At 38.3% G+C, this 18,301-nt stretch overlaps 1 protein-coding gene across 1 annotated transcript in view; it reads right to left on the reverse strand.

Moving 5' to 3' along the window:
* GABRR3 (gamma-aminobutyric acid type A receptor subunit rho3) overlaps window positions 1-17,083 on the reverse strand; it is a 46,019-nt gene extending 28,936 nt beyond the window's left edge. The window contains 4 exon segments of the mRNA XM_089909886.1: window positions 79-140; window positions 6,702-6,820; window positions 14,850-15,029; window positions 17,022-17,083. Of these exon segments, the coding sequence (XP_089766012.1) occupies window positions 79-140; window positions 6,702-6,820; window positions 14,850-15,029; window positions 17,022-17,083 (423 nt within the window).
* Between the last annotated feature and the right edge of the window lie 1,218 nt (window positions 17,084-18,301).

Genomic DNA, 18,301 nt, shown 5'->3' on the forward strand with positions numbered 1-18,301 from the left:
GATTTATTAAAACACCAGTGAGTTTGACACTATTGAGACTCTATCCTTCCATAAAAAGTATCTCATGGAGAAACTTACCATGTTAACCTCTGAAATGCTGTCAATGCTTTCAACCTGGACATCTATACCCACTGGAGATCCTTCAGAAAGAAGAATGGGGAATATAACAAGGAATCAGGATTATTCTGGAAACATTTAAAGTGGAGAGAGATCAATGTTGCAAATGAATTATTTTTCAAGTTTTAACAATAAATCTCTCCATTGTCTATTGATATATTATTACACATTCAGGGAGTGGATGTAGTCATGGAGTTCATGACTTTGGTAAATATGGGAGCCTTTCCTCCCTTGCCAAAAATTCAGCCTTTTTCACTTGGGCAACGCATGGCAGGCTAGAGGAAGACACTGCTAGTACAGTGCTAGACAAGGATGCTGCACATTCAGAAATGTCGCTTCCCAGATCATCAGTAACCACAACCTGCATTTGGGATAAAGCAAACATCCTTTGAAATGTGTAGCTGAGAGTATTCTGAAAGTCAGAATTGGAGCAACTTCAGACAGACAAGTGCTGAGATTGGTGTGCAGTTGGGTCTCACAGAATCAGGCTCATGCACCCAGAGAACAGACTGAGACCAAGACATTTCCTTGGTACACCTTACAAAGGGTTTCATCTGTACCCGTGTGAGGGGATGCTGATGTTAATAACTTTATTATTTAGTATTGTGTATGAAATTTGATGTATATATATGTTCAAATAGTTTGTATATTTATACATATAGTCTTCATATGTTTTCTTTCCATGGTGACCAATTCTCAAACTTTATAGTCCCGAGTTAAAAAATGCTTTCAACTATTGTTGAAAAAACAGAAATCTTGCCTAGATGGATCCCAGGTGGCTGTTTCAGTCAAGATTCTGGGATTTAGAAGGGACAGGCCAGAAAAACTTCCTTCCTTATTGTCTGGATGTGCTACATGTGACATATATGTGCGTATAATTTAATAAGGCACCTAATTATTGTGTTTTAAATGCACATTATAAAACGAGATATGCCTCGCCAGTCCCTGTGCACCATCTATGACCCCCCCTGCCCCATTAATTGGCTGACGTTACCTTCACTTTATCGACCCAGATTCCCTCTTCTATTCCATAAGTCTAAACCCTCAATATCATTCTTTACTTACTAGGGTATCAGCTGGCCAGGCACTGGGCCTGTCACTAGAATATATTTCCGTTTCAGGCTTTAGGAATACCTTACTTGCATCTTAACCACCAACTACTTCCTGCCATATTGGACCAATTACTTCCTGTAATGTTAATGACAATTCTATTAAAATTTTGTTTAATGATAATTATGATTAAGCATTAACTTGGGAACAGCTCAGTATTATTTCTTTATCAGCTCTAACTCTGGTGCTTTTGTTTGGTTGTCTTTTTTCTTTAATTGGTAGAGCTATCAAAATAAAAAAATCATGGAAAGATCTCATCCCTGCCCCTATCTGGCCTTTCAGGATGAGTAAATATTCCCATTAACTCCAGTACTCCAAGGGACTGAAGGGATTGGAGAGGTCTTGGACAGGGAGCAGAATGTCCTGGAGGAAATTCTGGCATTAGAGTCCAGACCAGAGTTTGAATCCAGCTCCATGACTCACGTGTGATCTCGGGTCAGTAACATCTCTAAGCTTAGTGTCCTCAGCTATAAGATCCAGTAGTAGTACTCACCTTGGAGACTTACTGAAAGACTAGAAATAATATACAGTAAACTTAATTGATACTCAGTAAATAGCACAGAATAAATGTTACTCTTACTGCAATTCAGCAAAAATGTGAAACTGTTCCTAGGACTGCAAACCACAATTCCTAATCTTACACTCAAACATTTAGACAATCAGTCCACTCTTCACTAAAAAATGATCCAGTGTTTCTTACAGAGAGCTTATTTTAGGACAAAACCTGAACACAACTTGGATTCAAGATCTCATGACTTGTAAGTAGGACCTATTTACTGATGACTATCTCTGCAATCCAGGAACAGTCTTATAAAGCCACCATACAAGGACATTCATGCCACCACTGGACAAGCACTGGGCCCTCGGGGTTGTTTGAAGGCTGGACTGACAGTGGGGTAATAGTATGGCTTGTCTCTTAGGAATGGGTTCCTGGAAACATCTTAGATTTCTTCTTTCTTCCCTCTCATTTTTTCTATTCTTGTGGGGATCTTCCATCTCAAAGGAAAGTGTTTGTCTTCAGATGCTGTCTGACCTCATTTTTGTCTCCTTTGTATTTGATGCCCAAGTGTACTTTCTCCTGGGTCTAGGCCTCTGTACTCTGGTTTGACATTCTGAGGACAGAGTGGAGGGTGAAGGCATGTAAAGGCAAGATGCAGAATCATAGAATTTTGGAGCTGGATAAAAGCTCCAAAGATCATTCTTTTTGTAAAACAGGAGCTGAGTCCCAGAGAAAGAGTGGCAATAAAGCAAAAACAAACCAAAACAAAACAAAAAACCATGAAATTTGTAGCCACATAAACCCGAGTTAAAATTAAATGTCTGGGGCTTCCCTGGTGGCGCAGTGGTTGAGAGTCCGCCTGCCAATGCAGGGGACACGGGTTCGTGCCCTGGTCAGGGAAGATCCCACATGCTGCGGAGCGGCTGGACCCGTGAGCCATGGCTGCTGAGCCTGTGCGTCCGGAGCCTGTGCTCCGCAACGGGAGAGGCCACGACAGTGAGAGGCCCGCGTACCACAAAAAAAAAAAAAAAAAAAGAAAATTAAATGTCTGTAAATCCTTAACTCCTCTAAGCCTCAGTTTGCTCATCTGTAAAATAGGGGAAATACGTATATGGTATGTGCCTAATTGGGTTGCTGTGAAACAAAATGAAAAAATGCATGTTAAGTCCTTAGCCTAACCTAACATTCAAATGTCTTAACCAACTTATTCAGTATCTATTTGATGTGTAATACATAGAACACGAAATATAACACTTTCATAAATACACTTATTAATTCTCTATGTAAAGCATTTGGAATATAGTAAAAATTAAATGACTATTAACTATTACAGTTAGGTGTTGATTTCCCAGGATCACTAACTAGGTAGTGGCATAGATGTTTATACTACTTTATATATATATATATATATATATATATATATATATATATATATAAAGCTAGATCATCAATCTGGTTTTATGCATGCTGGAATAAGGAGAGCTAAATGAAAGTTATTCATCTTATTTGTGAGGCGCATTTAAAATACTTTATATATTATCTAATGTTATTATTATAGCCACTTCGTTAGTTAGCTGGGTAGAATCAATTTTAACTCCATTTGATATGAGGGAACTCATGCTCAGCAAGGTTGAAGAGCTTGCCTGCAACCTAGAGCTGTTTAATGCAGGAATATAGCCAGGTCCCTCTGGCGCCCAATCTGGTCCTCCTGTGTGAAAGCAAAGACTACACAGCAGCTTTTAGACCTTTAGCGTTTGTTTTGACTCAGTAGTCAGTATCTAGATGCTGAATTGTTTTCACTTTAAAGAAACAAAGAAATCATCAACTATAAAACTAAAACCAAAAAACCCCTTAGTTATGGGAGATGTAAAGGGTAGGGAAAGTGTAAATAAAGAAAATGAGCTGCAATTTATAACCCAAGTTAAACAAAAAGCTCCCTTAAATATGTATCCTCCTTTTTCCACATAATGAGTCAATTAATCTTCTAATGCTTTATAAAAGACACTGCAGTAGCAGCTGGTTTTAACGTTAAGGCTAATTAGGAAAACATTAAGGCAAGAGAAGTGCTGAACTTACATTTAGCTCAAGAGGAAAGAAGTATGTGTGTGTGTTTGTGTTATGGACAAGTATAAAGAAAGAGAAGATAAATTGAAGCCTGTCTTTTATATCCTGCAGGCTGATTTTCCCAGGAAGGCAGGCTTGAGAGAACAGAGAAGGGGTCACCTGTATAAAAAGCGGTTCTGACCAAGACAAGAGAAGGTTAAGGACTATATTTCACAGGGCTACCAGACTGACACTTCTGACTGAATTTATGGATTTTTCTGCCTGAACTGACTGAACACACAAGCCATTTGGATACCATTTAGCCCCAGTCCATGATTGTCAGAAAAATTTCTTAATCGTGGGATGATTTGCCACCTGCCACTAAGTAGTACATTTCAATTGCATTTTTAATGACCCCACAAAGTAGCCTCAGGAAAAAAATTGTTTTAAAACTTCTTAACATGTATCCCTAACAGGTCAAGAGAAGTGGAATTTTAAGATCGGTTTTATGTTTTTCTGAGGGATGAGGATGATATATAGGAGGGAGAATGGAGGCATAAATGCTTTAAGATAAAAGTAGAGGGTGGGCTCTTGGTAATCTATGACAGTGCTTGTCAAATTGTAAAGTGTATTCAAATCACCTGGAGATCTTGTTAAAATGCAGATTTTGGTTCAGAAAGTCTGGGGTGGGGCCTGATCTTCTGCATTTCTAACTAACTCCCAGGTGATTCTGCAGCTGGTCCTTGGACCACTTTGAGCTACAAAGTGTAGCATGCTTGTTTCAAGGTCCAAATTCAAGGACGGTAATTTTTCTCTTAATCTTTCTGGCTTTCAGTGGTCTAAAATAGGCCCATAAAACCCTTTCCTCGAGGATAGGAGTTCATTTAATTGAGGAACCTAACTTGACAGGAATTAGGGCAGCTTTTTGAATTGGTATTGAAGAGAGTACATCATTTTGAGCTGCTAACCGCTACTCGGGAGAGGCCCATTCCAAGCCATTCCTGTGCGTCTGGAGCCCCCTAATGGCTCAAAGGACCCATAGCCCGGCAAGTTTAACTTCGTAAGATTTTCCCCAGCTGAACCATGGGAGGGAAAAGATTTTAGAAACTCTTTACAGAATCATAGAGACCAAGGTTCAGAATACCTGAGTAAGAGTTGTAGAGTATATTCTCCAAACTTTGGGCAAAAATTTGGGGGAAATAAACGGTCTGTTGGGAATGGTAGTTAGATTTCGGGCATCTTTTGGAGAATTGTCATCCTTAACGACACATCTGAGAAGTACTGATGTAAGACAACAACAACAACAAACCAAAAAAAAAAACAAACAAAAGAAGATTAAAAAAATAGAACTATATGTAAAAAAAACAAAAACAGAAACGCACACATCTTTAAACCTGATTGATTTTGAGGCTTCTAAAAATCTTAAATTAGGTTCAATAAGTGTGAGAAATGCTCTGGAAAACAAACAAATTCTACTCACCATGATTTAATCTGATGCTGATAATCTAATTCAGTAGTTATCAAATGTGATCTCAGATCAGCATCACCAAGGAATTTATAAGACGTGACAATTGGTGACCCCACTCAAATCTACTGAATCGAAACGTCTGTGGGTGAGGCCCAGTAACCTGGCTGTTAAGGAGCCCCCAGGTGACTCTGATGCTTGCTAAAGTTTGCATCATTAACCTAATGAAATCAAAACCATACCCTTAGAACTGCAACCCAATGGATTCCAGGAAATGAAAGAACAAAAACCAAACAACCCTCAACATAACAGCTACCTGATGTACTTTTAAATTTTACCTGTTAACAAATGAGTTTTCTAGGGTACCTACACGCCTGTTGTGCTTCCCTTTGTCATAACCACAGTATGATGAGTATCAAGTTCTCCTCACCCCACGCTGAGTACTTGAAGCATTGGTTATTTATCGAAAAGCGGTACCTGTTCTACTGCTGGGGGATCCTGCCTCCTCACCACCACGCTCACTTCTCTCACCTCCATATCTCTAGCATGAAAAGTTGTCAGTTCAGGAGTTGTGGGTGTGGGAGACCTTAGGTCAATGACAGGAGAGTCAGGGTGGATTTAGCAGTAAGATGGAGAGTTCAGTTTACCTTGTGGATTTTACCACATCCTGTGCATCTCTGGGAAACTTGGTACCCTCAGTGACGCAACTACATGCACAGTAAACAATCTGACGGGAGGAAAGGCTTTCTTACAAGTGTATCCTTCTAATGTGGTTTGCTTCTGTTCTCATCAGCCATTGCATCTTGGTTCCACCACTTACTGCTTTTTTCATGGCCTTGAGAAAATTTCTTGACTTCTCTAAGCCCCAGTTTCCACATTGGAATAATTTAGGGATCATGATAACGCCTACTTCATAGGGTCACTGTGAGTGTGGAACGAGACAGTGCATTAAAGGGCTTAGCACGGTGCATTAAAGGGCATTCCAACATTTTGATCACTTTTTGTTGCTAGGAGTAAATAAAGGAAAAATCCTCAGCAGAGGTGGTTCGAGGGAAGCCATGGCGTTTGGCAGGCTAGTTCTTCAACAAAAGCCAGGCATTGCAGCTCATAAGAATGTTCAACAAGATTTTATGAATATTATCATATAACCCAACTTAACAAATTTTAATTGAAACAATATGTTGCTGTATGGCAAGATATATACATTCACTATTTTTGAACACATACTATTTATTGAACACACTATTTATGATCATGTATATAGAAAAAAATGAGTCTTTTTGGTTAATTTAAAACGCATAAATTATCAACTGTTCTTATTCAAGAGAAGATCATTGTAAAAGCCTTTTTGTTTTTTTTTTTAATTGGTGGTCTTGTGTTTTGGTCTTAATTCCTTCAAATTTTCAACTCAATTTTTTGACAGTGCAATGGATTGTGACACAAGAGTTTTGTAAAGATAGTACTCACCTCCAAATCCAGGTCTCACTGCAGAATTCTGGTCCTCTACATGGAGAAGTTGCTTATACTTCAGGGGCCACACTTTGGCACTGTCATCTTTCCTCATTCTAGTTTCTTGCTTGCTGTACCTCCAAGGGAGAAAAATGCTTCTGAGATACATATGCTTCTGGATATTTTGATTTAGCTTAGCTTTCTGTGCTCAACATGATATGCTCTAAAATATACACATAAAAGCTCATTTTCTAAGTTCGTATTACATATAGCCAAAGATCTGCCAGCATTTACTGTTTAGTATACAAGGGTGGGGCAGGTAAGCAAATCTTGGAGCACCTTAGATGATAAACTGAGTTTGGATGTGATCCTGACAGGCAATGTTTCTCAGAATGTGGGTTATAGTAGGAAAACCTGGTCACTAGCACCTGCGTGGAGGTGATCAAGATTCAGATCCACGGACCCCAACCCAGATCAACGAAACCAGAACCAGAGGATACAGGGTCTAGGCATCTGCATTCAATGTGCTACCTAAGTGATTCTTAGAGTCACTGAAGTTAAACTACCTCTTGCACTAAGACAGTAAAAAAAAAAAAACCATGAAAAATTGTAGACTGATGAAAATAGTGTTTTACAAAGACAGAATGTGCAAAAATTATGGGTGCTGGTTGAGATTAGAGGAAGTACCCCTATGGCAGATTCTGGAACCTGAGAGAAGGCGATGGGCATGGATGGAGAGGAATCCCAGGGAGAAATGGATGATCTGACAGCTGATTGGACCTAAGGTCAGGTCCAGCTGTGAAGCAGGTGCAGCCTATTTTCACCTGCAGTTTTCTAGGGCAAAGGCAAAGTGTGTGGCCTCTCCCTTGTGTGTGGAGTCCTGATCTGGGAGTGAAGCCCGTTCCTCCCTGGGTCTTTGAACTCTGGCAAGTTACTGGGCCTCCCTGACTCATTTCCTGTGCTGTGACACATACCTCCCAGACGTGTTCTAAGTGTGGCGGCAGAATATCTGTGGAAGCGCACACAGCTCCTCTGTATGTGACATGCTGCTGTCTCCTCATCCCCGGTGCCCGAGACCTAGTTCACTGCCTCTTCCAGAAGAACGTTCCTGTCGCCATCACCGTCATCATTGTCAGCAGCAGCAATAACACAAGACACTGAGGGGTCTTCTAGGTGAATTCTGGTTACTCTGAATTCCTGACTGACTTTTGCATTGATGCATGTCTTCTTCAGGAAACACACGTAAAATTTTAACATAAGACTCGTGAACGCAATTTCCTAACTCAATAAAGTGACTTTGATTGTGGGAATTTCACATCCTGAAGCGGCTGGTTTAAGAAATATGTCCAGGCTTATGGGCACCTCAGATCACCTAGTATGGTCTTTAAATAGAGAAGTTTCTGGCTGAAACCCTCAGAGATTTATGTATATATTTTTGCCATTAATAGAAACGGCGAAGTTGGAGGAACAAATCTGTTTTGAGTAGAAGACAAATGAGTTTGATTTTAAACATAAGTCATTTTATCCTATGAATAATTGAACACATAGAACTATTTCTTCCAAGGATCTCTTAACTAGAAAACTTCTTTCAGGGAGCTAGGATGAACCATTTATTGAAAAAGTAATAGCAGCTAGCTTTTATTAAATGCCTACTGTGTTCAAGGCCCCCTACCAGATGTTTTGTAAATACTATCTTTGGGGTACATCTGAATCACCAGGTTTGCTGGGGCCCATGCCCAGAGTTTCTGATTCCACAGTTTTAGGGTATGAGAATTTGCATTTATAACAATTTCTCTGGAGAACTACTGGTCTGGAAAATAGCAGACATTTTATAAAAGCTAGCTAGTTGTTATTATTTTATGAAAAGTGGAATGTAACCTTGGGTGGAAATTCATGAACTTCTTCAGTAATATACACAACAAAATGGCAATCTCTAATACTCTTTTCAAAAGCATACCCCTCCATGAGATTGGTAGCGATAAATCTTAATTAAGAATCCCCAGAACAATGAACATGCAGCCTGCTATGAAAGGCACTCTTGGCAGTACCTGAAATCACACACACCTTTTTTTACCTGAGGGCTCTTCTGATGTACAGTGAGATGTCCCATCTTTATTTATTTTTGACTTTATTTATACATCTACTTCTCAAAATATTTATACATCTACTTCTCAAAGAGGTTTATGTGGCTTAGATACCCTCTAAAAGAATTTTGAAAACCTCACACATATTTAAGTAGACACCTACAATTTTTTCATCATAAAAGTTAAAATTACTTAAGTATTGATAATAATTTAAAATAAAACATATTCCTCCTTTTAATGTATCCAATGAACCTAAAAAACCCACTTTATGCATTTTAAAATACATGAATAAACTCCTCTTTAAAAACCAGAGGTTTTATCTCATTCCTTGTTTTCTTGGAATTTGTATTTTATTTTATTTCCATTTTATTTGAAAGTTCATTCGGGTTTTTCCGTAAGATGTTACGGAAAAACCCAAATGAACTTTTTGGCCAATCCAATATTTCCTTCATTGAATTTTATCACCCCATCATACTTCTTTGCAAGAATATATGTATACATATTGAAATCATCTTTTTTAGCCTCTGTGACTATTGCAAATGGAGCAAAACATAATGCATATAAATGTTGATAAATACTTATTAAAATTATGAATTAAATTTTATAGGAAAAGTATTTCTTAATAAAGTGATGGTACATTTTCCCTATTTTGTGTATCTGTATATGGATATTACTTATTGCACTTGTTATTTCTTGTCTTTTTGATAAAGCCCTTCTAACAGGTATGAGGTGATATCTCATTGTAGTTTTGATTTACATTTCCTGATCCTACTTTTCACTTCTATAGATGAAAATATTGAAAAACTTTGTTGATATATATGTAAGTACATGGAATTGCAAGAAATTTTGTTTCAGGAATGTAACTTAATTATTTAAATTCCTTCCTATTTTCCAAAATTCACGTTGTGGTCTATCATCAATTATTTCTAATGATTTGTAACCTGACAAATTAATTAGGTTATTACTTCAATATTGATGAACACAAAAAAAAAAAAGAAAAGAAAAAAGAAAATCACGCAGTTTGGAAAAGGATGTGTTATTTAAACTAAAGTCATCCATTACCTCAACAACAATATCTGTAAAGGCTTCTTTGTACCTGGGAGGATTTTATACACTGGTGTAATACACATAGTTAAGATTCAGGAAGAGGGAGAGGCATGCCTTTATTTTGCCAAATGGGACAGAGCAATCATTAAAGGGAGGCTACAGAGGAGATTGCAGGCAAGTTTTCAGGAGGATCAGTTTTAGGAAAGAGGTCAGAGGAAGTCAGAGATCCAGAAATAATTATTTTAAAACTATCCATGCCCACGTGCCCCTCTGATAGCTTGCATGTACCCTAAGGGGAACATTATACTCTAGGAGTATAAGTGCCCTATTTGAAGACCTCTGGCTTATTAAAAAAAAAAAGACATATATAGAAAGGTTAATAAAATGAAGACTGAAATAGAACAAAGGCAAGAAAAGTAAATATGCTTAATAAGGGGATTAATTTATGACAGAGAATCAGATTTAGCTCAGAGCTTTCTGGCCTGATTCCATATATGTATAATTTTAAGCCCCTTTGTCTTCTGCCCTCTTCCCTTTCCTAGAAAAAATGATTTTGTTTTTAGTAGTTACTGAAAGAAATCTTTTGGATGACTTCTGTCTGAGGAGAGGGTCTTCTAGAAGGCTAGGTGCCAATGGGATAGAACAAAGAAATCTCAACTCATGGAAGAGTCTGGCATCATTACAGCATTCTTAATCTTTATAGCATTCTTAATCATTACAGCATTCTTATTCTTTCCCCACAAAGAAAGATTATGAACATTGTTTGAGAAACAACAGGTAAGGCTCGGTAATAGTTGCCATTTTTCTTTTTGAGTTAGAACCTTTTTCTTTCTGGATGAAACAAAGGAATCATATTTTTATGTTCCCCTCTCTTGTCAGTATCAGAAACTTTACTATAATTTTGTCACTAAGAAAGTGTGGGTTCAGGGGGAAGGAAGGGCTGGATTTTGAGTGGTTTCAGGGGAATAAAGGTGTCTTTGAGGAGGATATACTAGGTAGAGAATTAAAAAGTACCAGAACTGCTTGAGGAAAAGCAAATACATCCAACTCATTCTGATACATTGGTGTTTAGTCAGTGGAAAGACAAAAACTCATTTTAACTGAGTCATACTCAGCTGGTTGCTTTACCAAACTGCTTTCCCAAGGGCCTATATAGTTGATTAGTTTACTAGGATCAGGACTTGAAAACGACTAGGCCTGACTAAATAGACTATTTACCCAAGAGAGGCTATAATTAAGAAACATATTAAAAAATATTTAATCTAGAGAGTTAACAGTGAGATAACAATTAAAAGTATGAATGCCATTTTATACCTATTAAATGAGCAGAAAACAAAAAATTTTAGTACCCAATGCTGCTAAGAATAGGATGAAATAGAAATGTTTATACTTTGTGGGTAGCAATATACTTGTAAAACCCGTTTAGAAGTTGATTTTGAGAGCTACGAAAATAATTCACATCCTTTGATGCCAATCCAAGGAATGCAGTAAAGTAGTCGGAAGGAAAATCAGTTGATCCAATTTTTGGTCACAAATAAAACCTTGATAATTCTGGATCCAATGTTTATTTTTAGGTCCCTAATGCTTTTGAGACTTCTTAGAGAGGACATTGTGCGTTATACGGAGTGAATCTTGTGGCTTCGACTGAACTGCCCTTGAACTCATGACTCTGGGAATACACACTTGACTTTAGTCAACAGCCCGTTTCTTACAAAGGAAAAATCTACACGGACGAGCATTTCTGTGGAAGAGCCAGCCAGAGAGTGCCCCACTAGAGACACAACAGTTTCCATGACTTAACTTGTGTCTCTATCAGATCATGAGCTCAGTGAGGTCTCAGTTTCCTCATCTGTGAAATGAAGAAATTGGACCAGATTAGGAGCTGGTTTGCAGACATTTTTTGGATAGCCCATATGGTGTATTAAAGTGGAAAATTTCACAGGAAAATCTGAATTTTTCTCTTGAAAAATCAGAAAATCTGGCAATACCAGGCTCAAGTTGTCTTATAAGAAGTCTTGACCTGACCAGCCTCTGCCGCCAGAGGAGCATATAGCCTGTAGTTGCCACAGTCTCTGCCACTCCCTTTGTTATTTGCAGTAGCAGTTGAATTGGCAATCTCTAGGACCCTCTTGGCTTCTACATTAGGTTCCTGGATATGCTGGTAAATGTTTAAGTGGCTCCCCTGGAAAAAAAAGCCCTATTTGTAGTGTTTGTTGATTTCCATGATGTAAATACTGCCACCATAGCTGATTTCAAGCTACAGATATGACAGAGATGTGTGTAGCCCATAGTGTAGAATAGTATAGTAAAGTATAGTTTTGTGTATTATAGTACACTACAGTTTATAGGATAGTATAGTACAGTATAGTGTAGTATTTCTACCAGACATAAATAGATATAAATAATGGAGAACAATAGACAATAGCGACATGTAGTAAAGTAGTTAGGAAGTGGTGAGTTTTAAGTATTTACTACCTTCGTTTTAAAAATAATTTATTTAATTGTATATTTATATAATTTAATTTTTAATAATGCTTATATTTAACAGCCTTAAAATTTAACAATTGGCTCTTGCAAGCCATTTTGCACAGACACGGGCACTCTGATTATTCTTAAAGCCAGAGACAGTGTGTTGTTCTTAACTCTCAACCCAGTACTTGTCATACAAAAGGCACTCAGTACCATTGTTGAAAGAACGAATAAATATTCAGTGAGTCTAGATGCCTAATCCCCTTTGCATCCCTTGAGAGCCAAATCTCTCCCCTAGGCCAAACAGGAGCATTTTCCCCTGCCATACTTAATTTATTCACCCACTCCTCCTCTCCCCCATTTTGTCTTTAAGAAATAAAGGGAATGTTTGGATGAAAGATTTTTAAAATACTTCGATAAAAAAGGGAATCTTTGGGCAAAAAGTAAGATTATATTCTGAATGAAAAAGGTTAATAGCAAAGGATTTAAGGGCCTAATTGTAGGAAAACTGGCTCAAAATCATGTACATAAATGTAAGCTAATATATAAAGATACACTTCCTAATTTTCAAAGAAAGCTCAGGCCTTTCTTCCATGTTCATTCTATTAGTTCTCTTGCATCATGACAGAGTGGATTGTTCATTCATTCATTCATTACTTATTTAATTACCGATAATCAGATTGTGTGTAGGGCAAAGGACCTCACAGCATTTATTCATATACTAAGGTCTAATGTATCCTGGGCTCTTTACTCTAGAAACTATCCTATACAGTAATTTCAGTATTTTTGTCAAAATGCCTTAAAATCTTCATGAGAGAATGCTGAGCGACAGCTCAGAAACAGGCTGGCTGAATTATTCTGTTCACTGGGGAAAATGCCTGACTTTCATCCTAAGTGGCAGCTTCTGAACTAGGGTCTATGTTTTACGCAATCCCTAGTGTCCTAGAGGATTCTTCTTTGAAGAACAAAAGAAGCAGATATAAATTTTAATGAGTCATGTTGTAGCTTATCGCTGAAAGGGGTACCTGACTTAGGTTATAGAGAAGTGAAAACAAACATGCTTGGCCCCATGGAGTGGGAAGCCCGGGGTTACCTCTTCATTTAAATAGATTCTAAAAATGAGACACCTAACATAAGAGAGAAATTCCCACCCCACCACAAAGAACAGATGTTCTCCTCTTGTCCCTTAAATGACACCTAAAAAATACACATGGCAGGTTTTTCTGCAGCAACTCTTCCACCGAGAGTGTGCTGGTGAGATTGATGAGTTCCTATGACCATCTCCCTTCTTATCTGCACATCCACCAAACAAACTGGACAAACTTCCTATTGTTTGAGTTGTAGATGATATTTTAAGCAGTCTCTATTTGTTTCAAAATTCGATAAAATATACTACTAAAATATACTAGAGGTTATAAGCAATCTGAAAAAACATACAGTTTGGTTGTATAGCCCCACATTTCCCAAATATTGCTTGCCCAATTGCCTTGAAGGAGACTCAAAGTGTTTAAACTGGGCAAGATTTCATAGCATCTCAGATCTGCGTGTGGGAGCAGAAGCCTGGAAGGGAAGTGTGGGAGGTGGTCCTTGATTTTTAAGAGCAGAGCAGGAATTAGGAATCTAGTGACCTCTCCTCCCCTCCCGCCATACCTCTTTTGTTTTTGATCATTAAACCTGAGGCTTCAGAAGGATTTATTAAATTTTTATGTTCTTTCCTGATGCTATAGTGAGTGCTTCATAAATATCCAAGATGTGAGGGCAATCTGGCTGAAACAAAAGTTACCTCACTGATTGCTAAGGTTGGCTGGGTGATATCACTCACCTTTATTCCTCAATTTCTCCTACTGGGTCTTTTTGGGAGTCTTGTGCTTGGTGAAAAGGAAAGACTTTCCCTACAACAGGAGGTCATTTCTTGGTTATTAAAGGGTGGTAGGGTGACTAATCGTTCTAGTTTGTCTGCGACTGAGGGGGTTCCTGGGACTTCTAGTGCTAAAGACCATGGAACCCCAGGCAAATCAGGATGAACTGGTCATTCTAGTAGAGAGCTATGCCGCTTCACTAGCAGGTCCAAACATACTCTGATTATTGATAAGATAATAATGATGATGTATTGACATTCAGGATGATATTTCAAAATGGAAAATGAATTTTAAAAAACAACAAATGGCTTTAATGTCTTTCAGTACTGTCTCATCGATATACAGAACTATACACTGTGCAAGTACTTGACATTAGAAATTTGTGCTTAGACTGATTTCTACTCAAAAAATTTTGAAGGAACATTAAACTCATGTTATTTATAATAAATGCATTACTCATTGGAGAACTACAATCCTTGAAAGAAGATTCATACATGAGCCCTTTAACTGTTTTCTCCAAAAATAAGCAAGCAAATGCCAGCAGAAACCCCAGATTCTGCTCTTTCTATGCTCATTAGAGGTGATTTATTTTGATGGGTGAATGCTACCTCTAGAGACAATCACTGCCACAAATACGTGCTACCATTAAAGATACAGTTCTGAGGCAGGTGGTGAGAGAAACTGGGACTACACTATGGATATCTTACCGGGTCGGCTTCACTGAAGAGAAGCAGCGCTGGTGGGGCTTCTTGATTTCACCAGCAGCACAAGCATTTGACATCAGTGTGATCCAGATGCAGGTGAAGAAGACCAACTGGGAAGCCGGGATCACCTCTGCCGAAAGAAAGGAATGTAGATGGATGCAACCAACGCTGTTACCAATATTGCTTCTTCACGTGTCTTTTAAAAAGTAATTAGAGGGGCTTCCCTGGTGGCGCAGGAGTTGAGGGTCTGCCTGCCGATGCAGGGGACACGGGTTCGAGCCCTGGTCTGGGAGGATCCCACATGCCGCGGGGCAACTAGGCCCGTGAGCCACAACTACTGAGCCTGCGCGTCTGGAGCCTGTGCTCTGCAACAAGAGAGGCCGCGATAGTGAGAGGCCCGCGCACCGCAATGAAGGGGTCAAAACTACTGAGCCTGCACGTCTGGAGCCTGTGCTCTGCAACAAGAGAGGCCGCGATAGTGAGAGGCCTGCGCACCGCAATGAAGAGTGGCCCCTGCTTGCCACAACTAGAGAAAGCCCTCGCACAGAAACAAAGACCCAACACAGCAAAAATAAATAAATTAATTAATAAACTCCTACCCCCAACATCTTCTAAAAAAAAAAAAAAGAATTGAGATCATGTAAATCAGACATCAGCAATCAAATTCTAGTCAGAAAAGGGTGGGAAGAGCAAATGTGAGATGAGGTGGCAGGAGTGAGTCACTCAAAAAAAAAAAAAAGTAATTAGAGTGCCAGGTAAAAAGGTATCAAGGAAAAAAGAGAGACATTGTTTTCAATGCTGTGTCTTTTGTTTTAGTAGGTTAAATGGATTGACATCATTTACAGGCAAACATCTGTCTCGATCACCAGCAATTTAAGAAAAACAAAGCAGATTTTTTCATTTTGTTTCCATCCTTTAGTCCCTCTTTCCAGGGAAGGTTCTTAGTGGGATGCTTGATCCCCTACTCAATAAACTCCCAGCTGCAGTCCTCCGCAGACAAAGAAGTGAGATTAGGCATTAAGTCCCCTTAATCCAACACAATATTATTTGAATATATTTAATGACTCAGCAAAATAATATGCTTAATGAGAATAAAGATGATTAGTTTAATTTTAGTTATAGTTTTAAAGATCCTTTCCTTTATCTCATGACTGTTTTTTTAATCCAGAAAGGAATCTTTCCCTCTCAAATGCGTACAGATTGCCAGAATACAAACAAACTTAAATTATTATTTTATCAAATAAATAATCATATTTTAAGATGATGGTTTATTCCATTGATATAAAAAGTAGTTCAATTTAAGGTTTAGTGCGGTGAGCAGCCAGATAAATAAAAAAAGAAATTAGTCTTGGGCAGTGGGTAAGGAATTAAATTATGGCCACATCGGCTCCTAAAGGTACTTCGCACACATCGAGTAGAAATATTCCCTCCATGTATGCAAAGTACCAGTGAATGGGCAGGTTAGTGAAACTCAGTTTCTCCAACTAAAAAAGCACAGGGTGAGCAATCCAGCGACAACTGACCTGTTTACTAGGACTTAAGAAGAATGCTGTTTTCTTCCCAGGGATATACTGTGAAGGAATTCTTAAATTTCCTCGAATTGATTTGTCTCCTTGACACCTCATATCCTGTGTTATTGCTTGATGGTGTTAATTTATTTTGATTTGGGTTATCTCTTCTCTTGGCCCATGCATCTCCTATGTTTCTTTGGCATGTCTTTCCTCTTTAAAATATGTGTTTAATATAAAATATTACAAATATTAAAATATTACAAATATACAGAATGATGTAATAAATACTTACCTCTCTCTTGATCCCCTAGTTAGTGTTTATCATTGTATACAGTTATACTATTATGTATATTATGTACAGGTTTTTTGCATATTTCAGAAAGCTTAATAAAAATGGTGTTAAATGATACTTTTACCTCTGCAACATACTTTTCTTCTCCACATTATGCTTAGAATTATTGTGTTGTTAGTTGCAGTCCTAGTGAATTTTTGAGTGCCATATAGTATCTCACCGTGTAGATAACTAACATTTTATTTATTCTTTTGCTGATGGGCATTATTTCTTATTTTTCAATGATAAACAATCTATTATAAGCAAACCTGCAGTGAATTTTTGTCAATATTTTCTTGTTCTCATACATAACAGTTTCTCTAGGGTAAGTACCTAGGAGTAAAACTTCTAGGCTGAACAATTTTCACATCTTCAAATTTATAGGAGACTACCATAATGCTCCTAAACATGACTGTACCAATTTACAGCCCCATTAGAAGTGAATGAGAGCCCTCATTTCTTAAAATCTTTTTTTTAACATTAATATTATCAGGCTTTTAAATGTTACCCAATCCAATCAATGTTGTAGTTTTAAGTTTAATGTCCCTAATGGCTAGAGAAATTTGAGCATTTTTTTTTTCATGTCTTTCTGGGCCAGTAAGCTTTCCTCTTCTGCAAAGAACCAGTCAATAGAAGAAATGTGAGGAAAGTTGCTGGTCTTAAGCTACTTCTGGAGGATGCCACCATGGTCAAAGTTTGTTTCCTACCCTAGTGATCTCATGAGATCCAGGGCCCTGACACTTGACCCGAGCGCTCTCTGCTACCTGGGCCTGTTCTCTTCATTAAGTACCAGGATCTACACCAACATTTCCCAAAGTAGTTCTTGGCTACACTGGAGATGTTTTGTGAAAAAACGTTCTGTGCCAAGTGAGTCTGGGAAACACTATACAAAAAAAATTTTTTGTGTGTGGCTGTTTACCAATAAAATTTGTTTGTTGACATTTGAATTTCATAGAGTTTTCATGTATCATGAAATCTTCTTCTCTTTTCTCCCCCAATTAAACACTGTAAAAACCATTTGGTGGGATGGATACAGCCCACGGGGCATAATTTGCCAACTGTGAGTCCCCAGTCTAGGTTGTGGATTCACAGTTCACATCACACGGTTCAGTGAAAATGCTCTCCTCCTTCAGCAGTGGGGAGGATGTGAGTTCAATGGTCTAGCCTCAGTGCTTATCTTACTAGATCTGCTGGAAATAGCGACACACCTGAGCTCTCCCTACTTGAAATATTTTCTTCACCTGCCCTCTGGGATACTGGACTTGCCTGTTTTCCTCTTACATCTTCCTCATTCCTGCTCGGTTCTATTATCTTATCTCCCTTCCTCTAACAGATTTCACAGTACTCGAATGGCCCTATGCTCAGCACTTCAGTACTTTAGTACTCGTCTTTCCTACCAACTCACTCATTTTGTGATCTCAGCCAGTCTCAAGGCTTTAAGAACTGTACATACACTCCCAAATTATATAATCAGTCCAGGCTTTTCTCGCAGAATTCCATCTCATATTCCTATGGTCTCAATATTTGTGTCCCCCAAATACAAATGCTGAAATCTTAACCCTCAAAGGTGATGGTTTGAGTAGGTGGAGGCTTTGGGAGGTGATAAGGATGAA

Source organism: Delphinapterus leucas, chromosome 4 (genome assembly GCF_059928025.1).
Source record: "Delphinapterus leucas isolate spDelLeu-1000000601 "Yukka" chromosome 4, BTC_Dleu_Yukka2, whole genome shotgun sequence".
Classification (NCBI taxonomy): domain Eukaryota; kingdom Metazoa; phylum Chordata; class Mammalia; order Artiodactyla; family Monodontidae; genus Delphinapterus; species Delphinapterus leucas.